At 40.2% G+C, this 23,006-nt stretch overlaps 1 protein-coding gene across 5 annotated transcripts in view; it reads right to left on the minus strand.

Annotated features, from left to right (window-relative positions):
* The window catches only part of QTGAL (queuosine-tRNA galactosyltransferase), a 288,495-nt gene that overhangs the window by 223,879 nt on the left and 41,610 nt on the right, over positions 1-23,006 (minus strand). For all 5 annotated transcript variants that reach the window (XR_014788322.1, XM_084838336.1, XM_084838339.1 and 2 more), the window contains one exon: positions 9,444-9,539. Coding sequence is in view for 4 of the 5 variants with exons in the window: in XM_084838336.1 (XP_084694462.1) it covers positions 9,444-9,539 (96 nt within the window). In the remaining variant the exon portion in view is untranslated. The remainder of the gene's footprint in view (positions 1-9,443; positions 9,540-23,006) is intronic.

Below are 23,006 nucleotides of genomic sequence, written 5' to 3' on the forward strand. Positions count from 1 at the left end.
ACAAAATGCAAGAGAAAGAGTTATTTTAATTTATCTATCAAGTTATCACCTACTTTTTCCACAAGGGTTCAGGGCAGATAACAACCTTTAGAGAAACAACACAGAACAACAAACCATAGTCATAAAATATTACACCATAAACATAAAATGTAAAATATATCTATAATTTACTACTAAAATACTAACAAAGATAGAACACTTATTCCTCTCTGGGCACCAAACACTTGCCCAAATCAGAAAATCTGGAACATGCCAAGGCTCAAGTTTGGTGAACCCGAAGAGGAAGGATCTTCAAGGGGTAGTTGGGAAGTAACTACTGAAAAAGGCCTTTCTGCATGCCCTAGTATAGTTGTTCAAGTGCATAAGAGGGAGTTACCATTTATCTCAATCTGCCTTCCCCAACCTGGTTTTCTCCAGAATTTTTTTACTACAACTTCCATCAACTCCAGCAAGCACAGGCAGTTGAGAAAGGCTGATCAAGATGGTGACGTTAGAGGAAACTGTATTGTTGGTATACAGGGCCCAGATTGTGCTGTGAAGCACTGGGTATACTCTTGTTCAACATCTGGTGCCTTTAGCAGAATTCGGAGTATCTGTGCTTTCATTTAAAACAAAACACTATATAACTCTTGCTGCAAAGAAAAGCTTGAACTCTCTTCCACACTCAAGGGTAAGAAATCAAAAGGGACTTAAAGGTGGCACTAAAAGTGGTCACTCAGTAGATGTCCTTCACATGTCCTTATTTCCTAGGTCATTTCTGCACTCCCTTAATGATCCATTACCTCCTTTACCAAAACTAATTCCTTAGTAATTTCCACAAGAAACATAATTAAGTGACAGTTTACTTCTGCTTATCATTTGGCCAAAGTCAGAGCTCTGTGAAGTATGAACACAACAGGAAAAATAAAACATTAAAGTTAACAGGTGTGCATGCACATATGCATATTCAATCATTAAAAAACCTGCCGGTTTAAAAGACCAGACGATAAGGCTATCTCACGTTGGTCCAAACTCCACAAAGCCAGGAAATTCGAAGCCAAGGCTGATGCCTTATTTGACATGCCCCGTGATCAGTCATGATGTTGTGCAATGTCACAAACTGTACTTGCTTACAACTAACCCTCCATGCACCCACACTTTTCCTGGGTCTTTAAGTCCCAAATCCAGATTAGGAGGATGGAGTGCCTGGGACCAGCAAAGATACTCCACATTGTCCTGGTCCTGTATTGCCTTACGAAGCATCTGAGCCTTACTGTATTGCTAGAGGAACCCTACTGTGAGATGACTCTTGCTTGTTTGTTGCTTACATCAGTAGCTTGCAAGATGGGTTGAACAGTGAGAGGGAGCAATCCTCTTGCACCCCGCACCATCCTTATATTGTTTGTTTTGTGTCACTACAGAGCAAGACCGAATTACATGGGAATTCAACTTTTTTATTCTGGATTTTGAATTGCACCACCATGAATGCATTCATGCAAAAAAGCATTCACCACCACATCAAGATTTCCACTAGCAGGCATTTTTGGGGTTGCCTTCTAATACGAGATGTTTGGTTGCAATAGAACAGGTTTGGAGTCTGCAAGGAAAATATTCATTCTCTACGACATTGAGATTTCCACCAGCACACATACTGCAGGACCTACCCGTGGTTGCTTTGGATCTTGAGATGCTTGGTGAAGATAAAACAATTTTGGTGGCATGGTGTCGTGGGGAAAGATAGCCCCAAATAGTCTCAAAGCCAAGAGAAAACATGTTCAAAAAGAGAAAAGAGGTATCTCCTTTTCCCAAAAGGGAGGTAAGAACCAGGCTGAGGCCAAAAAGGCTCTAAAAACAAAACAAAATCTGCTAATAAAGTTCAGAGTTAAGCAAAAGGTAAAAATCAAGCAGGCCAGGTTGGAACAAACATGGGACTTGTCTTTTTCCCAGGACACTACTGCTTTCCTTAATCCCCTGACACCCCTCCATTTTCTGCTTTTTGATTGGCTCTTTTCCCTAGCTGCTAATTGGAAAACTTGGTTTTGGATTGGTGAATTACATATTGGGAGGCAGAAACCTGCAGGGACAGTTCCTCATTGTTTTAGGCACCTGATGTTACTCTAGGCTGATGTTACACTCCAGACTTGTGGACCTGCTAGCCGCAGGGAGTAACAAACGTTGTAACCTTTTATTATACTGGTTCATTGTTCCACAGCTTGACAACTGCTTTGTCAGTGTGATTGCCTGCTTCTCAGATGCCAGGCAGCAAAATTTTCTGCCCTCAAGGAAAGACAAGCCTGCTTATGAACCAAAGTTTCACACCCATTCCATTCCATAGATTCCTTCTAAGCCCTCTGTTCCCAGCACTTGAACCCAAAATGGGACCTTGGTAACACAAACAATTAAGGGGAAAGAGGGGAGCAAAGGAAGAAGGGGAATGGTGGGAGTGCAGACCAGTAAACAGAAGGGGGGACACAGATAAAGGGGTGGGATCTGATCACCTGGAGGGGATCGCTTACCTGCATACATACACACACACACACACACACACATCTCAAAAACTTACCACTTAGCTGCTGCTGCTTTTGCTTTTCCTCCATGCAGCAGTTATTCTCCTCCCACCACCACACCATTACCATTCCAAGGCTCTGCATTATGAGACTCCCATAGACTCTCATTATACAAATAATTATTATTTTAAAAATAGGTAAACTGAATTAAAAAAAAGAAATTCTATTCTACCAACTACAATAAAAAGGGAATTGGAAAACTTCAATCTGAAAAGGAAACAGCTTATAGTTTTTTCACAAATCATGAGCATAAACGGTAGCCAACACATGCTTTCAGAAACGCTTTTGCGTAACTGAGGTTTTTTGATTCTTAACTGGCCTTGCTCCCTCAGTCTTCAACCAATGTTGCTGAAATTTTCAGGTTACATAAAACAGACATTTCTTCCTGGCAAGTGCAAATTGCAGGAATAATGGTGAAACATCTTTGATTTTATTACGGTTAGAATGACCCACCGCCTGATTTCTATTTAACATTATGGAACCCTTATTTTACTGATGTCTTTTCTAACAGGAGCCACGACTGTGGATCCTATAATACACACACTTATGTACATACCACATGCATATACGCACACCTTACACTTGTTAAATGTTATGTGTGTACACAGAAATGCACCACTATTCCTATGACTGAAGAGCACAGCAGGATATGACAGGCACACAAGTTCATGAGGTGTTGAGATAACCATCAGCAAGGAGATAGACAGCAGGCAAGCAGCGAGGGATGCACAGATAGTCTAGTGGCTTCCTAGAGTAATAAGTTGTTCAGACTGAGTGAGTGCAGCTATATAAGCGGAAGTGGCACAGGACTGGCTCTGCTGGATCAAGAGACTCCCACAATCAGCAGAGAGTCTCATCCATGAACTTTGTATCCTACCTTGAACTGCCTGGCATTCTTTGTTGACCAGTGGACCTAGTAGTACAGGAAGTAGTCAGTTGTGTCTGCTAATTGGTGCTGGGCTCTCAGTTCAAGGGGAATTGGGGAAATATGTTATCTTTGTATTTTCTCCAATGAAGTAGCCATTTTTCCCTGAGATATCTGGGTATACTAATTAACCACTGCAGGCTGATATAGCTCACTTTTTCATATTTTCCTCTGAACTGCATTTTCACTAATTACTTGATGCAATATAGAATGCCATCCTAAAGTCGGAATAGGCTAGAACTTGGGAGACTAGAACCAGGATCCAAAAAACTCTTTTAGGTATGATCCAATGATCGGGGCATGCACTGCGAGGTATTTTTTCCTTCAACAGCAATCCCCCACCCTGTATCACAAACTGCTTTTTAAAGTCCCCTGAATTTCAAAAGGCATCTGCAACATGGTGGAGGCCGGGGTGTGCTGCTGCTGCTGAAGAAATACAAATCCAAACATGCAGAGATAATAGAACAGTTCTGGAATAGCACCCAGAGTGGCTGAATCTACACATAGCAGTTTTACCGTTATTATTCTGCAGTGATAACTATTCGTGTCCATTGGTGTCATGCGCACCAATAGTTATCACTGCAGTACGATAACGATAAAACCGCTAAGTATAGATTCAGCCAGTGTCTCCTCCACTCATTTCCACAATTGTGTGATGGAAGCAGATTTAATAGCAATGCTTGCATTCCATAGCACTGATCAATCTTTAGCAATTTATATGGCAGTAAATAAGATGGAAAGAAAACTTACTAGGAAATTTCAGAGGGTAAAGCCTCTATAAACCAATGGAACAATCCACTTGGAATTTCAAACATGCAAGTCTTAAATGAAACAAACAAGAGCTATACACAAGCATTTAAAATAGGCGTGCGGAAGAGATAGTTCTGGAAGAGTACACAGAAAAGGCCCTGCTGCTGCATAATTCAGGCCTCAGGCAGAATGTACAGCATTTGTTACAATCAGGCAACAGTTTTATTCAGCAATATGTACCTAATATGTAAGAAAACAAATATGTATGCATGTGTCCACAAACACACTCAAATACATGGGTTAACCGGTATTTCTACCCTATCACATGATCCCATAAGATCCTTCAAGGGAAGAAAAGAAACACTCCTCATTGAGAGTGGCCATTAAGAGATCCATTTCTAAATGTGGCACTGTAATATTTTAGAATTCATAGGAACTTAATATGTTATAGAGAATAAACTAACCCTGTAAATGCACTGAGCTACCACTGGCAAAAATATAATTTTGTACCTAGGTGCTCTATGGATCCTGAAAGTGTTTTTACAAGCATATTTTCCTTCTGATAACTGTTATCAGATGCACATTATAACTGTGAAGCAATTTAAATGTGGGCTGCCATGGAAAATTCCCCTGAAAGAACAAAATCCTACACCATCTTACCGAGTTTCTGTTTCAATAATTAACCCTTTTTAAGGCAGCAGCAACTCATACATGGCATTTCATTTCACACTGTTGGACTTCATTTCACTGTGATAGAATATTTTAAAATGAGCATACTGAAAGCTATTCTGCAAGATCTGATGTAAAGGCTAAATGCACCCACATCAGAGAAGCCAGCTCATCCATGGAGAGGGCAGGGCCCCAACAGCTCCCCAGCAGCCTGATGCAGACCACTTCCTCCTTCTTTCACATACCGGATGCCTTACAACCACTCACATTTCCTCTTGGGCTAGGGCCTGGCTAACATTTTGCTAACCACAGAACCCATGTTTGCCTTACAACCTTTTGTTTGTGATTACTAACTGTGCTGTATCTGCACAAGCTGTACTTTTAGAATAACTACTATCTGATAAGCAAAGTTACAACCATCAGATAAGGCATTCCTTACATGAGAATCGAACACCTATCACTGGACAGACATATTCATTATGCAGGATTTAAGTCATTTGCTATAAAATTGGTTTTCAAAAGGCCACAGAAGGTATGTTTTGCCACAGGTATTTCAAGTAACTTTTAAAATACAGAATCATTAATACCTCTGTGCTTTGAAGTGAAGTCTGGAAATTCAAAAGAGATTCTTGCCTTCTGGATGTAGCTGATTGTTGATGTATATTTCAACTTACAGATTGCATTTAGAACAGATCTTCCCCCTGGATCTATACATTCCTCATTAAACAGCCAACAGTAAATCTCCAACCTTATTTTTAACTTTAAAAGAAAAAAATATTTTATTTCTTTCATTTATATCCGACCTTTCCTCCAAGGAGCTCAAGGTAACATATATAGTTCTCTCCCCCTTTTATCCTCGTAACAACCCTGTTAGAGAGAGTTGGTGATTAGCCTAAGGTCACCCAGAGAGCTTCATGGTCAAGTGGGAATTAGGACTCTCCCTAGTCCTAAATCCCATTTTATCCATATGCTCCCTTAGTGGCAATGGGCAATTCAGTCACATTTGGATTGAATCCCCTACCTGTAAAATGACAATATCAGTGAGTGACCTCCCTCACATAATAGTCATCAGAATGAAGGGAGCAGTAACCCAAACATTTGCATTAATTACTGTTGCTTCAATATGCTCAGCCTGCATCCCTCAACAAACTAGGCAACCATCGGTTCAAGACATGGCTATAAACTACCATTCAGAATCAGCTTTCCATTCCAGAGGAAGACCAGGTCATCAACATGGCAGTTACGTATGTCAAAGTGTAATTGTCCCAGAGCGTTATGGAAACCTAAGTTAAGTGGTAGTAGCCAGGGGAACACTCTGGAAAGGAAATCCCTACCCTTGCCTCCACCTCTGGCTATATGAGTATAAGCCCCCAAACCAATAAAAGCAGCCCAATGTACTGAAACTGTGGGCAAGGAACCCCCTGAAGGACACACGTAGCTAGCTTGGAGGGGGTTTCACACAGGGTTTCCATATCCTCTTTACATCAGTCATCCCTATCAACTCTGTACAAATTCAAATCAATTTATATTTAAAGTACTGAAATGTCTCATAACAATGTCATCAGGTAAGTGTCCTTGAACTTGGTACTTTCCTTCTTACTCTTAATTCCAACCGTATGTTGACATACTCCTAGTTATTTTATCAAGATGGCTTTTGCTTTTTTCTTTCTTTTTACCTCTTAAACCTCTTCCAATTCAACAGAATGGCAACGTAGGATACACCACAGATCACTATTTTCACATCTTTTTTCTGCCTCAGTTAATAATGTGATACCAGACTAAATTTAGAATCACTCAAACATACACTTCCATTCCAAAATGACATTCTTGTGCGTCTTTTGCCTATGTTGAAGTATGCTACCACTTCTCTTCCTATTGCGTGCATTATGATACATGCACAAAATATTTTGTAAATGTATAATACATGCAAGACTTCATTCAAATGATCAGCTTTAACTTCACCTTTAAATATCTTACCATATACATGATTTCTCCCTGCATTACATTTATCACCCTGAAGTTTTCAAGTATGTCAGCAGCATTAGAGCAGTAAGGAAATGAAACTGAGTTTCTACGATATGAAACCTAACATAGATGCATTCCTCTCCTGAGCAACTTAAATCCAATAAAATTAAAAACAAATGTCTTCCTGCCATAATACCACAAACTCTAAGCTCAAAATATGTGCCTCCTAAGGCATGCTGGGATGATCTGCCACTAAACCAATCATTAAGCCCATCATTTTCCTATAAATAGGACAGGTTTCTTCCGTAACTGTGCTTGTTTTTGCCAAAACCTCTTTTCGTTCAGTGATGGCTGTATGCCTAATGAAACAATCTATTAAGCCAAATCTGTCAGATTCAAATCTCACAAGATACATCTCCCTTTAAGATAACTTGCCCTGGTTTTTAAAATGTCAATACATCAAAATATATATCAGTTAATCAGTAAAAATGCTAATTTATATGAAAACTGATCTTTCGTGGCCTTTACAGACAAAAGTAACTTTTTAATAACTTTTACATAGGTATTATGTACAAATACAGAACATATCGTTAATTTGAGGGGATGAGCAATTAAGCAGCAGCAGCAAACAAAAAACACTAACACTAACACTTTTTTGCCTTGCAAAGGATTAGTGGGAAACCAAAACTAAAATAATAATTTCAGTCAGAAAGGTCATAATTACTCAGTCATCACATGCACCAAAATATGGTACTTTCCCATCAAAGACCTGATCTTGAACCAAGGGGTGGGGGGAGTTTAACTTTATTTCTTTGCAAGCCAGAACATAATATAAGCCATGGCAGAATCTATATCATAGTGGCAAATCTCCCACACACACATACATAAACAGATGCCACGTTAAGACACTTTGCAAGCTTAGTTCTTATGTCTGAAGGCTACGAGTTCACAGATTTGTAAGGGGGATGCAAAAATTGTATAGGAAAAGGGACAAAACTGGCAATCACATTCAGTAAAAATTTCCCCTCTCCCCAAGTTCCTAATCTAGCCACCGAGACTCAGAGAATTCATCGAGGTAATGGGGGGGGGGCACCTTTCTGATTTAAAAGCTGGTAGTGAGATGAAAGAGAATGGATGGATTTGTACTGTCCTTGCTAACATTACTTTTACTGTACACCTATAACATGCCTTCCCTGTCAGTTAGAGAAAAAGGAAGGAAATACATTTGCTGATGGACCACTGCTGAAGCATCTCCTCAGCTTGGGAGAGTTGCCTTCTGCTGTGCCCCAAATCATGAACTTTTAGAGGGTATCACTTGTCACTTGTCACTTACAATGCTGTTCTAATCATGTTATTGGAGCGAGTGTATGTATGTGTATGTAAACTTACCTATCAAAACAATGTTCTAACTTAAACAGAAACATCACAGGATTATTTCATTATTTACATATGTTGAAAAAAGAGCAACAATTGACTCTTTTGCAAAATCCTTTATTTGATAGTTTTTGTGTTTGGTATTAGGATTTTTGAAAAAAAAAGTTGTATGCTGGATTTTTATTGTATTTTTTAAAAATTTTACAATTTGTACGAACCATAGGAAATCTATTTTATAATGCATCTAACAGATCTAAATAAATAAATCAGCAAGTACAAATGAGCACCTGTGTTCCTTATATTTGCAAAAGTGGTTTTCCAGTTTCTCTGAGCCTTGTGTTTTGTTTGACATTGGTGACAAAGATTTCAGGTACAACATAGCTTGGAGAGAAAATATACCATTATGCTGGTATTTGGTTATTGGTGGCAGCATCAAGATGATACAGGATGAGGATACATGTTGTTTAGGTGTATTTATTTATGTTTCCTATGTCTTCATATTTGTTATTAATTTTGCCTATCACATCTCTGTTCTACATTCAGATATCTTTATACAAATCGTAAGAACACTAAATTAATAATATTTGTATCCCCCTCTCCCTGCCTTCGTACAATAAGGTCAAAGTAGTATGCACAAATAGAAGTTATCCCACTTTAACCTCACAACAACCCTGCAAGGCCAGGTACCAAAAAGAACAACTGGTCCAGAATAAGCCAGTGAGCTTTGTCGCTGGGTAGGGACTTGAACTCAGATCTCCTCAGCCATCATGCAGTACTCTAATCACGACATCTGAATTGTTTTTTCACTGTATCTAACAAAAGTGTGTACTTAGTGGTTTCTCTAGTTTCTTTGTCAATATATTAACTACTCAGCATAATTATTAAGTTTAGAAGCCTGAACCAAAACTGCCTTGTTTTGTGGAAGATGATGGTGCAAAGTACAATGACCATGGACTAAAAAGTAAATTATCTGCTTATGGTTTGTAACAAGTTATATGTGAAGTGCAGCCATTTTAATTAATGTCTCATTACTTTTCTTTCCCCTCAAGTGCTATTACAATCAGCTTAATAACACACACCTACATTTGTACTACCTATATCCTGTAACCTGGTGGATTTATATAACCACACTTCCACTTTCTAATTAGTATAAAACAGCAATGGATGGAAATAAGCCCTCTGACACATTAAAATGAACAGATATAGCCAAATACCTGAGTAAGAAGTTGTTCTTGTGTTAGATTATTGATCCACCTAGTATATCGCTCAGTTGCCTCTGCTGGCTCTCTCTTAATTTGGCAACCTATAATCTGAAAGTAGAAATGAAGACATTACTTTTAAGAAATGCATATAACACAAAGCTAAAACAGGAATGTTATTTCCAACATTCTCTGAAGAGAAAGGGACTCTCTGTGCTTTGAACTACAAAGACAGTGTTAACTTCCTGGCAAATCAGATGAATTGCTGCTTGCTTTCTGTCTTGATGGGGTCAACACCAATGCTACTTCGTCAGTAGTTGAATTCTTAAATGTTGCTATTCATACTAGGCCTACAATGGTTGATAATTAGAATTGCTCTTGATACTGCAAACAATAGATTTCCCGTATCTCGTCTTTTGTTTGCTATGCATTACAGTTGATAGGCTAATAAATCCGGATCATTTGTTTGTTATGTACACTGAATCACAATATTACTTTTCCCAAACTAAAAACAATATATGTGGCAGAGCTACAATATAGTAGGAGCTTAAGTAGATGGGAAATTAGCCCTCCATACCTGCTCCATCTATGTGAAATGCTGTGATTTTTTTTTCTCCAAGGGGCAGGGATGCATTCCAGGGGACCAGAGGCTTACCTAGCTGAGCCTACATGTTCCTCACTCTCAGGCCCAGTCCTGGGATGACTTAAATGGCTGCAGGACTAGGAGAAGTAACTTTCACAAGGACACTGCTACCACCTTTTATATATTTAGATCCATACAAGATATTATCTGGTTACACAAAGGAGTACTTAGCACTGGCACAGAGCCTCTGCCTCCTTCTCTTACCTATAGAGGCTTTCCAACTCCACCATCCATCCACCTAATGAATATAAGTACCTTAGAGTAAAGCAAACTGATTTTTATATTGGCTTGGTTTAGCAAAGTCTGTAACTTTATGAAAAAGATGGCTGTAGAGTTGAAGGTAATAAAACAATGTTTAATTTATGTTCATAAAACTTTCTGCAGCCTGCAGCAGGTTTAAAGCTATAATGAAAATGCCCAAGTTACATCACTGCTTCTTCCATGCATCTGCATATTTCCAAATAAACTGTTCAAGATAGCATCTTCATAGAAGTACAGTCAATAAGTGTTTGTTAAACTTATTTCAAACAGAAGATGAGATGAATCAGACTAACACAGATGCAGTTGTGTGCATTTTTCTGAGTTCATTTTGTTCAAAGTAAAAATCAACCATGCCATCCCAAAATGGTGGCCTTCCCCCAATTTTGATAGACTTTCAATACATTGATTAGGATACTTTTCTGAGCATGAAAAACCACATATTATTTTTGCTGCACTTATTTTGAGGTAAAATTCTAAAATGTCTAGCGTAAAACAGAAGAGACTTCATGTAATAATAGCATGCTATAAGACAATATGGAAACTTTACAGCCAAGAGGGAGACAATTTGGCTAATACAAATAAAAGCATAGTAGAATATCTTCACTACAGCATCTCACTACAACGAACAGTTTACCAATGTACCACGACTCTCAGCATAGATAACGTCACTACCAGTAGAGTTTAATTGGGAAGTGTTTGGCTTGTTTAGTTCCAGTACATAACAATTTAGATGAAATGGTCTGCTTTTTTATAGTAATTAGGAAAAGAAAATATTTCATGCAAGTCTCTGATGCTTACAAGAAGCAGTCATCCATGCATCCAAAAGACATGTCAAGCTATGTGCATAGTTAAAAACTAGGACAAACTTCAACTGTGTGCAACAGTTTGATTTAGACATTTTCCGTCAAGAAGCTGTGACAGCCGTACAATCTGATAACATCAGAGAGGCAAAAGAAGAATATACAGATACCATTCCTTCAGTTTGCTTATCTGTGTGGCCGGCAGGGTCTCTAAGCAAGTTTTAACTTTCCCACTAATCATGAATCCAAAGAAAACAGAAAGGATCTCATGCTAATTGCACTGTTACTGACATTTCACACCTGCTACATCCTTTCTCTTTCAGACATTGGAACAGTTGGCAGATATCATCTGTACAAAAAATTAACATTAAGATTACTTCCTTATGAATCTTTGGTTTTAGGGATTAAGGTCTTGTTCACTCACAAAACATCTTAACTGAAGGAAATGTAACTGCATATATACCAGACCTGACCTGCACAACACAGCCCATGAGCCTTGGATTGTGGCTTGGCCAGGGGTATGATAAACCACTTGCCATACTAGAACACCAAACACAGAAGGGTTGGTAATCATAAGGCAGGCAACAATATATGGCTGGGTAAGAAGTTGTGTATGCCTAATATATACTGTGGACTGCCAAATGTAATAGTATGAAGGCTCTTATGACGGCATACTATTTGCACTGCAACACGAGTATTTTGATGTCAGAGGATACCAATCCAATCAACCATCCAGTAATAACACTTACCTGGATGCTGAGGGAAGGGTATGTCGAAAACAAAACTATATATTTATAACCAGGACACATCTCTTCCTAATAATTCAAAGGAAACAGACCTTTTTGTTACCCCAAAATGAGGAGAAGCAATATTTTGAGGCATAATTCATCCTTAACTAATGGTAGATGGATTATTTTCATTTAAGAAGAGGGGCATTACACAGGGATTTGCTTGTATATATAAGCAAGACAGACTCTCTTTCATTTCATGAGTTTTACAGAATAAGCCTTACGCACACGACAAGAATTGTTTGAGGGGAAGTTCAGAGAAGTGGGTGAAAATAGATGCGAAGTGCTGGGCAAACACAATTCTGCCGGTCTAAAAGGCATTCCATAACAAAAAGATAAGAAAGCTTAGCCTCTGTACACAAAGCAGGCTGACCCGGCCAAAGCTACACAAATATAAATTAATGAACAGCTGCCAGGAGGTGACAGATTAGTCTTACTACTGGCTTTCTTATGGCCCAATTTCCAATTAGAGCAGAATGTGTTAGCTACTCTACTCCAAACTGTGAAAACAGTAATGCAAAGCAACCAGTTTTTAGCTATGTCCAAGCCCCTGAAGCACTACATAATTAAGAGACACCATATTAATTTAGACTCCCTTTGATATGTACAATGCTTTTGGGTAAATACACTAGCAGTCCGATCTATGAGCCAGTTTGTTCAGTCGTTCAGTCGTGTCCGACTCTTCGTGACCCCATGGACCATAGCATGCCAGGCCTTCCTGTCCTGCACTCTCTCCCGGAGCGTGCTCAAGTTCATATTCATGGCATCGGTGATGCTATCTAGCCATCTCATCCTCTGCCGTCCCCTTCTCCTTTTGCCTTCAGTCTTTCCCAGCATCAGGGTCTTTTCCAGAGAGTTTTCTCTTTGCATTAGGTGGCCAAAATATTGGAGCTTCAGCTTCAGTATCTGTCCTTCCAATGAGCACTCAGGGTTGATTTCCTTTAGGATGGACTGATTTGACCTCCTTGCAGTCCAGGGGACTCGTAAGATTCTTCTCCAGCACCACAGTTTGAAAGCATCAATTCTTTGGCGCTCAGCCTTCCTTATAGTCCAGCACTCACAGCCATACATTACTACTGGGAAAACCATAGCTCTGATTAGACGGACCTTTGTTGGCAAGGTGATGTCTCTGCTTCTTACTATGCTGTCTAGGTTTGCCATAGCTTTCCTCCCAAGGAGCAAGCATCTTTTAATGTCATGGCTACAGTCACCGTCTGCGGTGATCTTGGAGCCCAAGAAAGTAAAATCTGTCACTGCTTCCATTTCTTCCCCTTCTATATGCCAGGAAGTGATAGGGCCAGATGCCATGATCTTAGTTTTTTTAATGTTGAGTTTCAAACCAGCTTTTGCACTCTCCTCTTTCACCCTCAACAAGAGGCTCTTTAGATCCTCTTCGCTTTCTGCCATTAGGGTGTTATCGTCTGAATATCGGAGGTTGTTGATAATTCTCCCAGCAAACTTAATTCCGACCTCTGATTCATCCAACCCGGCATTTCTCATGATGTACTCTGCATATAAGTTAAATAAGCAGGGTGACAATATGCAGCCTTGTCGTACTCCTTTCCCAATTTTGAACCAATCGGTTGTTCCATGTCCGGTTCTTACTGTTGCTTCTTGACCCTCGTACAGGTTTCTCAGGAGACAGGTAAGGTGGTCTGGTACTCCCATCTCTTTAAGAATTTGCCACAGTTTGTTGTGATCCACACAATCAAAGGCTTTAGCGTAGTCAATGAAGCAGAAATAGACGTTTTTCTGGAATTCTCTTGCTTTTTCCATGATGCAGCGAATGTTGGCGATTTGATCTCTAGTTCCTCTGCCTCTTCGAAACCCAGCTTGTACTTCCGGTAGTTCTCGGTTCGCATACTGCTGAAGCCTAGCTTGTAGGATTTTGAGCATCACCTTGCTGGCATGTGAAATGAGCGCAATTGTGCGGTAGTTTGAACACTCTTTGGCGTTGCCCTTCTTTGGAATTGGAATGTAAACTGACCTTTTCCAGTCTTGCGGCCACTGTTGAGTGTTCCAAATTTGTTGGCATATTGAATGCAGCATTTTAACAGCATCATCTTTTAGGATTTTAAATAGCTCAGCTGGAATACTGTCATCTCCGCTAGCTTTGTTGTTAATAATGCTTCCTAAGGCCCACTTGACTTCACTCTCGAGGATGTCCGGCTCAAGTTCAGTGACCGCACTATCATGGCTATCAGGGACATTCAGATCTTTCCTGTATAGTTCTTCTGTGGATTCTTGCCACCTCTTCTTAATCTCATCTGCTTCTGTTAGGTCCCTGCCTTCTTTGTCCTTTATCATGCCCGTCTTTGCACAAAACGTTCCCTTGAGATCTCCGATTTTCTTGAAGAGATCTCTAGTCTTTCCCATTCTGTTGTTTTCCTTGATTTCTTTGCATTGTTCATTTAAGAAGGCTTTCTTGTCTCTCCTTGCTATTCTCCAGAACTCTGCATTCAGTTGGATATAGCTTCCCCTTTCTCCCTTGCTTTTCGCTTCCCTTCTTTCCTCAGCTACTTGTAAAGCCTCATCAGACAGCCACTTGGCTTTCTTGCATTTCTTTTTTTTGGGGATGGATTTCGTTGCTGCCTCCTGAACAGTGTTACGGACCTCCGTCCATAGTTCCTCAGGCACTCTGTCTATCAGGTCTAATCCCTGAAATCTATTCCTCACCTCCACTGTATATTCATCAGGGATATGATTGAGGTTATACCTGAATGGTTTAGTGGTTTTCCCTACGTTCTTCAATTTAAGCCGAAATTTTGCAACAAGAAGCTCATGATCTGAGCCACAGTCAGCTCCAGGTCTTGTTTTTACTGACTGTATAGAGCTTGTCCATCTTTGGCTGCAAAGGACATAATCAATCTGATTTCGATATTGACCATCTGGTGATGTCCATGTGTAGAGTCGTCTCTTGTGCTGTTGGAAAAGAGTGTTTGCTATGATCAGCATGTTCTCTTGGCAAAACTCTATTGGCTTTTGTCCTGCTTCATTTTGTACACCAAGGCCATGCCTGCCTGTTATCCCAGTGATTTCTTGACTTCCTACTTTAGCATTCCAATCCCCTATGATGAAGAGGACATCTTTTTTTGGTGTTAGTTCTAGAAGGTGTTGGAGGTCTTCATAGAACCGATCAACCTCAGCTTCTTCGGCATCCGCGGTTGGGGCACAGACTTGTATTACTGTGATGTTGCATGGTTTGCCTTGGATTCGTACTGAGATCATTCTATCGTTTTTAAGATTGTACCCCAGTACTGCTTTTCCCACCCTTTTGTTGACTATGAGCGCTACTCCATTTCTTCTAAGGGATTCTTGCCCACAATAGTAGATATGATGGTCACCTGAATTAAATTCGCCCATGCCTGTCCATTTGAGTTCACTGATTCCCAAGATGTCGATGTTCAATCTTGCCATCTCATGTTTGACCACCTCCAGCTTACCTTGATTCATTGATCTGACATTCCAGGTTCCTAAACAATATTGTTCTTTACAGCATCGGATTTTCTTTTCACCGCCAGACACATCCATAGCTGAGTGTCCTTTCGGCTTTGGCCCAGCCGCTTCACTCTTTCTGGTGCTACTTGGAAATACCCTCTGCTCTTCCCCAGTAGTATATTGGACACCTTCCGACCTGAGGGGCTCATCTTCCGGCATCATATCTTTTAGCCTTGTGATACGTTCCATGGGGTTTTCTTGGCAAGAATACTGGAGTGGGTTGCCATTTCCTTCTCCAGTGGACCACATTTTGTCAGAACTCTCTGCCATGACCTGTCCGTCTTGGGTGGCCCTGCACGGCATAGCTTATGGCTTCACTGAGTTACGCAAGCCCCTTCGCCACAACAAAGCAGTGATCCATGAAGGGGTATGAGCCAGTTAAACTAGAGTAACTGGGATCTGAGAAGCTAATCCAATGATTTCAGTCCATGTATTCTAACTGACACGGTTTTTAGATAGTAGCATAATTCAGAAGACAATAACACTTATGAAGTATCCAGTTCAAAGATAAACACAGGCTCAGAGCTCATGTGGCAACACAAGAGATCACCTAATCTTCTGAAAGCAAGTTTCACTATACTTCACTACACTATTGACTATAGACTAGGGTGGCCTATCAGCACTACAAAACCAGGTTTATACCATTTGAGGTGCCACAGCTTTCCCAAAAGAAATCTAGGGATTGTAGATAAGTGAGGATGCTGAAAATTCTGTTAGAGATCACTAGCACCAGCCTACCTCCTTTAAAGAGCAACATTTCCCTAGGTTACTTGTGGAGAGGAAATGGTTGTGAAATCATTTTAACAGTGCACTCCTGAACACACTTGCTAGAGAGTCATCTCCACTGAGCTCAGTGGGACTTGCTTCTGAGGGTGCTTCCAGGCTTTTTAACTGCAATAGTCCACCTCATTCACATAATTTTACAGGAGGTCATTCACTTGTAATCCTCCCATGATTTCCCACCGCTTCTTCCATCTTTTTCTCTCATGTGGAAAATCTATCAAGGAAGGCAAGATGAAATAACTATACAATATCTTCTGATTGCTAGCACTAGAACCTGTATTCCTGGAAGCCACCTAAGAAAACATACTTAGGTCTGCTAGATAACCATCCAATGGCTTCTTTAAAACTCCTCCACCACAATCACCCCAAAAGAAATACATTCTAACCTTTTGTAAGCAATTGATCCTATTACAAAACCCAAGTGCTCTTTACAACGAAAAGTGCTTTTATTCAACTTAGCACAATTTAACATATGGCCAGTTGTTATCATGTATGTTATGGTGTGTGAATTAGAGCGAGAGAGCACACACACAGAAATAAATAATGGAGATACTCCCAACCTTTTTTGACTGGCCATCCCCCCCAACCATTTTGTGGTGCACCCATGACATTTTTTTTTTAATGCCAAATGCATCCACAGGCTCAAAATGTTTGGGGATCCCTGTGCTATAGTATAACCTATACCTGCAAACTTGCAAGGTTGGATTTTTGATGCCCACACTTTCATTTCTAACTATCAGAGTTGGTGGTTCTGTGAAAAATCAGGCCAAGGAAAAGAACGATTCCTAACCACTACTGAATTACAAAATATAACGGCAATGAGGAAACCCAGACCAAAGATCTTCACTCCTCTAGCTCCTTAAAAAAACACAGCAACTAAAATGGTTCTTTGAAATTATTTCATACATTATAGCAGAAAACAAACAAAAGCCAACCAAAAGTGAGTTTAATTGTTGTTCTTAATATACTTTCAAATATAAAGTCAACAAAAATGTAAAGCAGCATTTTAAATAAAATCGCTAAATCATGGGAGTTTCTGACTTAATGAAATATTACTCCCAAAGCAAATCTCCTGCACAAATTCATTCTCTGTATAAGTATGCAGAAAATCAATATCTGATTTCCTGTTTGAAGCATGAAGCAAACACTGTGAGGGAGTTTAAGAAAATATATGAGTTAGCAATTAAGCAACAGTCCTGAAGATAAGACCAAACTTACACTATATCCTGTCTTGGTATTACCATTTTAACAGCAAAATCCTATTCCTAATTTATGCCTGCTAGGCAGGGATAGGCTTATTCCTAAATTACTCTCCTCCACAATAACCCAAATATATACTGCTAGCACAAAAGAGAAAAAAGCAGGCATGGAGAGGACATGGTAGTACAAAAAGGAGGTTAGGAGGAATCCTCAACTCCTGTATAATGGCATAACGTTACAGCAACAAGAGATGATGTCAATTAAAACAAGCGGATTTCAATGGAGAGCCCCAAATGACCACTCTCCCAACAATTCCATGATGAAGGATAGGAGTCTGACTAACTCTGCAGCCAGTCACAGCAAACCACCAGGAGTATGTAAGATCCAAGAAGAAAACTGAGATGTCATATATGGCAAGATATGGATGGCAACAAGGGAGAGGGCTTTCCTCTTCCCAGTGAGGTCAACATTTTCATCTTGTTGGCGCCAGGTTAAGACCTTCCTGTACTCCTAGGCATTTGACAGTATATGATAGAGTTTTTAACAGGTCCTGATATTTCTTTTTCTTGATTGTTCAAAGTGTGTGTGTGTGTGTGTGTGTGCGCGTGCATGCGTGCATGTGCGTGCGTGTGTGTATAGAATGGTTTTTTGTTATTGTTATGTTACTATATTGTATTTTTAAAGTTTTAATCTTTGTAAACTGCCCAGAGAGCTTTGCTATTGGGAGGTACAGAAATGTAGTAAAGGAAAAATGACAATGAAAATCAGTACATTCATTACAGCACAAACACATACCATACCGTCAGGGTGAAGAAGAGTCAATATAAAGGGCAGACTGGGGAAAAAATCTTCTTGGAACCTTCAGGGCTACAGAATTCCAGCTACAAATGGCCAGCAGGTACCTTAATTCCATTGCTGCCACTGGAGCTGCAAGGAGAAGGCACCTCACACAGGTAAGCCAAGGATGGAGGATTGGGGGAAACATACTCCTTTTAACATCTACACGTTATTAATTTTAGTACATACTTGTCAGCCAGTAGAATTGTTTTTAAACAATTTAGAAAATTTATAGTCCCCCAATCTCCCTTTCCTCCCACTTCTCTTCAACACAGCCCTTACAATTTTAAAATCCAAGGATACTGTGCCTCAAAGAAAGATTTCTGTACCTACTGTTCAGCCTGTTCTGGATGGGATGTACTATCTTAACAGATCAGGTTAACATCCAGGGAATCCTCCTTTTTATTTATTTCAAGTATTTTAAAGCTGCTTTTAAAGGCTTTGCTCTCCCAAAGAACATAAAAGAGATGAGAGACCCAGTACAATTTAAAGGTGATCACATCAGAATTACTTTGTGAAGCTGTTCTGCTGACACACAATATGGTGCCACTCAAAGGCAGCCTTGAAGACGAAGGTTTTTGAGGCCCACTTAAATGCTCAAGTAGGAGGGACAAGGTATAAGTCTACTGGAAAGGCACTCCAAAGTCTCTGGGCCACCACCAAGAAGGACCTATCTCTAGTGCAAGCCAACCTCATTTATCTTAACAGCAGGCACTTGAGAAGGACCCGCAGGGTAGACCTTAGCAAGACTGTATCGGCTTGTTCACCCAGAGGATGTGGACAAGTTACTTTAAAGTTTGAGACCTACCACCTGTTCTCTTGATCATTGCCCGTCATAGCTATTATAAGCATCCAGGACTAGTCTGAAGACCTAGACTTCAGAGGAAGTAAATCCCTTCTTTGGAGGCAGTGTGGTCCCTGCTATCCTTAAAGAAGCAGTAGTGCTGTCCTTACAAAGGAAATCAACTTTAGACCTTCAGAACATGGACAACTACCATCTGGTCTCTAACCTTAAATTTCTGGGTAAGTGTTGGGGAGCATGATAGCCTCTCAGTTCCAAGTGGTTTGTAAAGAAACTAATTACCTAGATACATTCCACTTTGGGTCGCACCCTGCGTTTCAAGTGGAAACAGCCTTGGTCACTCTGACGGATGGTGGGAGCACCACCATCAACCATGGAATCATCATTTGGTCTAGCCTGGACATAAGATATAGGTGTGCTGAGCACTCATGGCTATAGCATTCTCTCCCTCTACCATGCAATATGAGGAAACTAAACTGGCTTAACAATCCAGTTAAAGAGGGGGGAAATGAAACAAAAAACAAGGGAACAACTGCCTTTGTTAATGAACTAACCACTGCACTCACCACTGTCATTGCTGGTGAAATATATCCTGTTTTTCCTTGTAGAATCAGAGCCACGGTACATGGAGCAGAATAAACAGAAACAACAGACAGAGTTCCAACACAATGTCCTACAACGCATGTGTATTGTCAAAATGACTACATGGTCTGCCCCAAAAGTTGAGCTAGAATGTCTTGGACAAATAACAGGCTTTCCATAAGACACCTGTTATGTGTAGCACAGCCCTCCCATTTAAAGTGAGCAAATGCGAACGAAGGTACCCATCCTCAATATTTATAAAGCAGAGAAGCACAAAACTCCACACACATTCATAGCAAAGCCTTAGAACATGCCATGCTTAATAACTCCTTTTGTTGTTGTTGTTGTTCAGTCGTTAAGCTATGCCCGACTCTTCGTGACCCCATGGACCATAGCACATCAGGCCTTCCTGTCCTCCACTCTCTCCCAGAGTGTGCTCAGGTTCATATTCATGGCATCGGTGATGCTATCTAGCCATCTCATCCTCTGCCGTCCCCTTCTCCTTTTGCCTTCAATCTTTCCTAGTATCAGGGTCTTTTCCAGGGAGTTTTCTCTTCGCATTAGGTGGCCAAAATATTGGAGCTTCAGCTTCAGTATCTGTCCTTCCAATGAGCACTCAGCGTTGATTTCCTTTAGGATGGACTGATTAGACCTCCTTGCAGTCCAGGAGACTTGTAAGAGTCTTCTCCAGCACCACAGTTCGAAAGCATCAATTCTTCGGTGCTCAGCCTTCCTTATAGTCCAGCACTCACAGCCATACGTTACTACTGGGAAAACCATAGCTTTGATTAGACAGACCTTTGTCGGCAAGGTGATGTCTCTGCTTCTTACTATACTGTCTAGGTGTGCCATAGCTTTCCTCCCAAGGAGCAAGCGTCTTTTAATTTCATGGCTACAGTCACCGTCTGCAGTAATCTTGGAGCCCAAGAACATAAAATCTGTCACTACTTCCATTTCTTCCCCTTCTATATGCCAGGAAGTGATAGGGCCAGATGCCATGATCTTCGTTTTTGTAATGTTGAGTTTCAAACCAGCTTTTGCACTCTCCTCTTTCACCCTCAACAAGAGGCTCTTTAGATCCTCTTTGCTTTCTGCCATTAGGGTGGTATCGTCTGCGTATCTGAGGTTGTTGATAATTCTCCCAGCAATCTTAACTCCGACCTGTGAGCCATCCAACCCGGCGTTTCTCATGATGTAGTCTGCATATAAGTTAAATAAGCAGGGCAATAATATGCAGCCTTGTACTCCTTTCCCAATTTTGAACCAATTGGTTGTTCCATGTCTGGTCCTTACTGTTGCTTCTTGGCCCTCGTACGGGTTTCTCAGGAGACGGTAAGGTGGGCTGGTACTCCCATCTCTTTAAGAATTTGCCACAGTTTGTTGTGATCCACACAATCAAAGGCTTTAGCATAGTCAATGAAGCAGAAATAGACGTTTTTCTGGAATTGCTTTCTCCATGATCCAGCGAATGTTGGCGATTTGATCTTTTGACTCCCTCAAAATGCTTCTGTTATTCATTTTTAAATTACCTTCTATTACTTTCCCTTCTGCATTTACCAACAAAAGAATAAGGCAATGGCAAAGAAAACAACAGCCATCACTCTAAGAATCAGTTTTTAAAAGTATGCGCCCAAGTTTCACCATGTGCTCCCAACTGAATTTATAGTACTTTAGCGAGCGCTTTAGAGTCTAACTACATGTTACACCAAAACCAGCATAACCAGCCCCTGATTGCCTATTCCCCCCACCTCTTTTTTAGGAAAAGCTACTTTGGGAAGACAAGATTTTTTGTGAACCGCCCAGAGAGCTTCGGCTATTGGGCGATACAGAAATGAAATAAATAAATAATAAAATAATAATAATAAAGATTTTGAGTAGGGAAGCAGTAGGAGAAGGGAGTGCTTAATTCTTTCCCTACCCACCATTTCTCCATTCCAAATGTCCCAAGAGCTGTTTTACTCCTGCAAGGCTCCAGACATGCCATTACCAACTCTCATGCTATGCAAGGGGTACTTTTACACCAGGGGAGAAGATTAAAAGGCATTTCTAGAACAGCCGTTCCCAACCTGGTGCCCTCCAGATTTATTAGACCTCAACTCATTTTATTGTACATCACTTGATTACTTTTTATAAATACATTTTAATAAATAAAACTCCCATCATCCTGACAACTCACCACACTGGCTGAGGTTGATAGGAATTGCCATGCAACAGATCTGGAGGGCAGGTATGAGGAGGCTACTCTAAAACAACAATAAGCAACGTTAGTAGGTTCCCCTCTTAAAAAGCACTGGAGATCATGTCATAATTTTATTGTCCTTACTTGAAGGGCAGATTTTTAGAAAAGAACACTACTGCAAACATTTTAGTACTCAAAGTACTTGATTTCTCCCTGATGTTTTTCTACTTTTCTATAAAATTCAATTCAGCAGAGATGGAATAAAAGTCAGACTCTAAAACATACAATCTTCAGAGAATCATATCTCAACCCTTTCTACAAAATATCCAAAACAAGGTAGGTCAGACAATTATGCAGTGCAGGTCACATGCAATTAGGAAGTTGCTTTAAGAAAGTTGCTTGGTCTGAGATCAATGACACCTCCTAAGCCCAGATTTCTCATATAATTTCTAATCAGCACCAAAAGGCAGAATTAACTTTTGTCAAAAATGAAAAGCAAAATTAAATACCTAAATAAAGAGCAGATTGTTAGATGTGCTCCTCACCCATAAAGAAATACTGAGCTCTTCTGAAGTCCTTCCCACTCTCTTTGATGTTCTAAGGGGATCCAAGACCTTTTGAAATTCTGACCTTGAACTGTGGGTGCTGAACTCCTTTGAAATCATGGCCCTTGGTGCCCAAGCCATGTACACATAAAGAAGCCTAAAGATAATGGGGGGGGGGGGGAATAGAAGGCAATCCTATCCCTTTCTTTGTTTAAAGGATTCCACAGAAATAAATTCATGTCCTTTCATGTTTTCCCAGAACATGCAATGCGTGTAGAGGTATACGAATTTTGAACAGCCACACAGAGTGTTCAGAGAAAAAAAATTACTTTTGCCCCTTCAGAACAGAAGTGCTCATGTTATGGATGACCACATACCTCCAGTGGATCACATAAGCTAAATGGAAAGTGCTTTAATATATATGCAAAGCTTGACATTTGAATGCCACATTGAACCACAGAGCTACATTGTAGCATTCAGTCTGTGGTAGGAAGGATCAAAGGATAAAATTTGCCATGTGCAAATTTTTTTGTTATTCTAGGGTCCTCTGTGATTTCATACCGACACTCTAAATATATTCCAACTTCTTTATGTCTGGCATTCCACAATTGCTAGACTTTAAAGAAATACCCCAACTCAATATCAGTGTTATTTATTTAT

The sequence above is a fragment of the Heloderma suspectum genome, chromosome 2 (genome assembly GCF_057233095.1).
Source record: "Heloderma suspectum isolate Gila_16-S chromosome 2, 16-S_ref, whole genome shotgun sequence".
NCBI classification, from domain to species: domain Eukaryota; kingdom Metazoa; phylum Chordata; class Lepidosauria; order Squamata; family Helodermatidae; genus Heloderma; species Heloderma suspectum.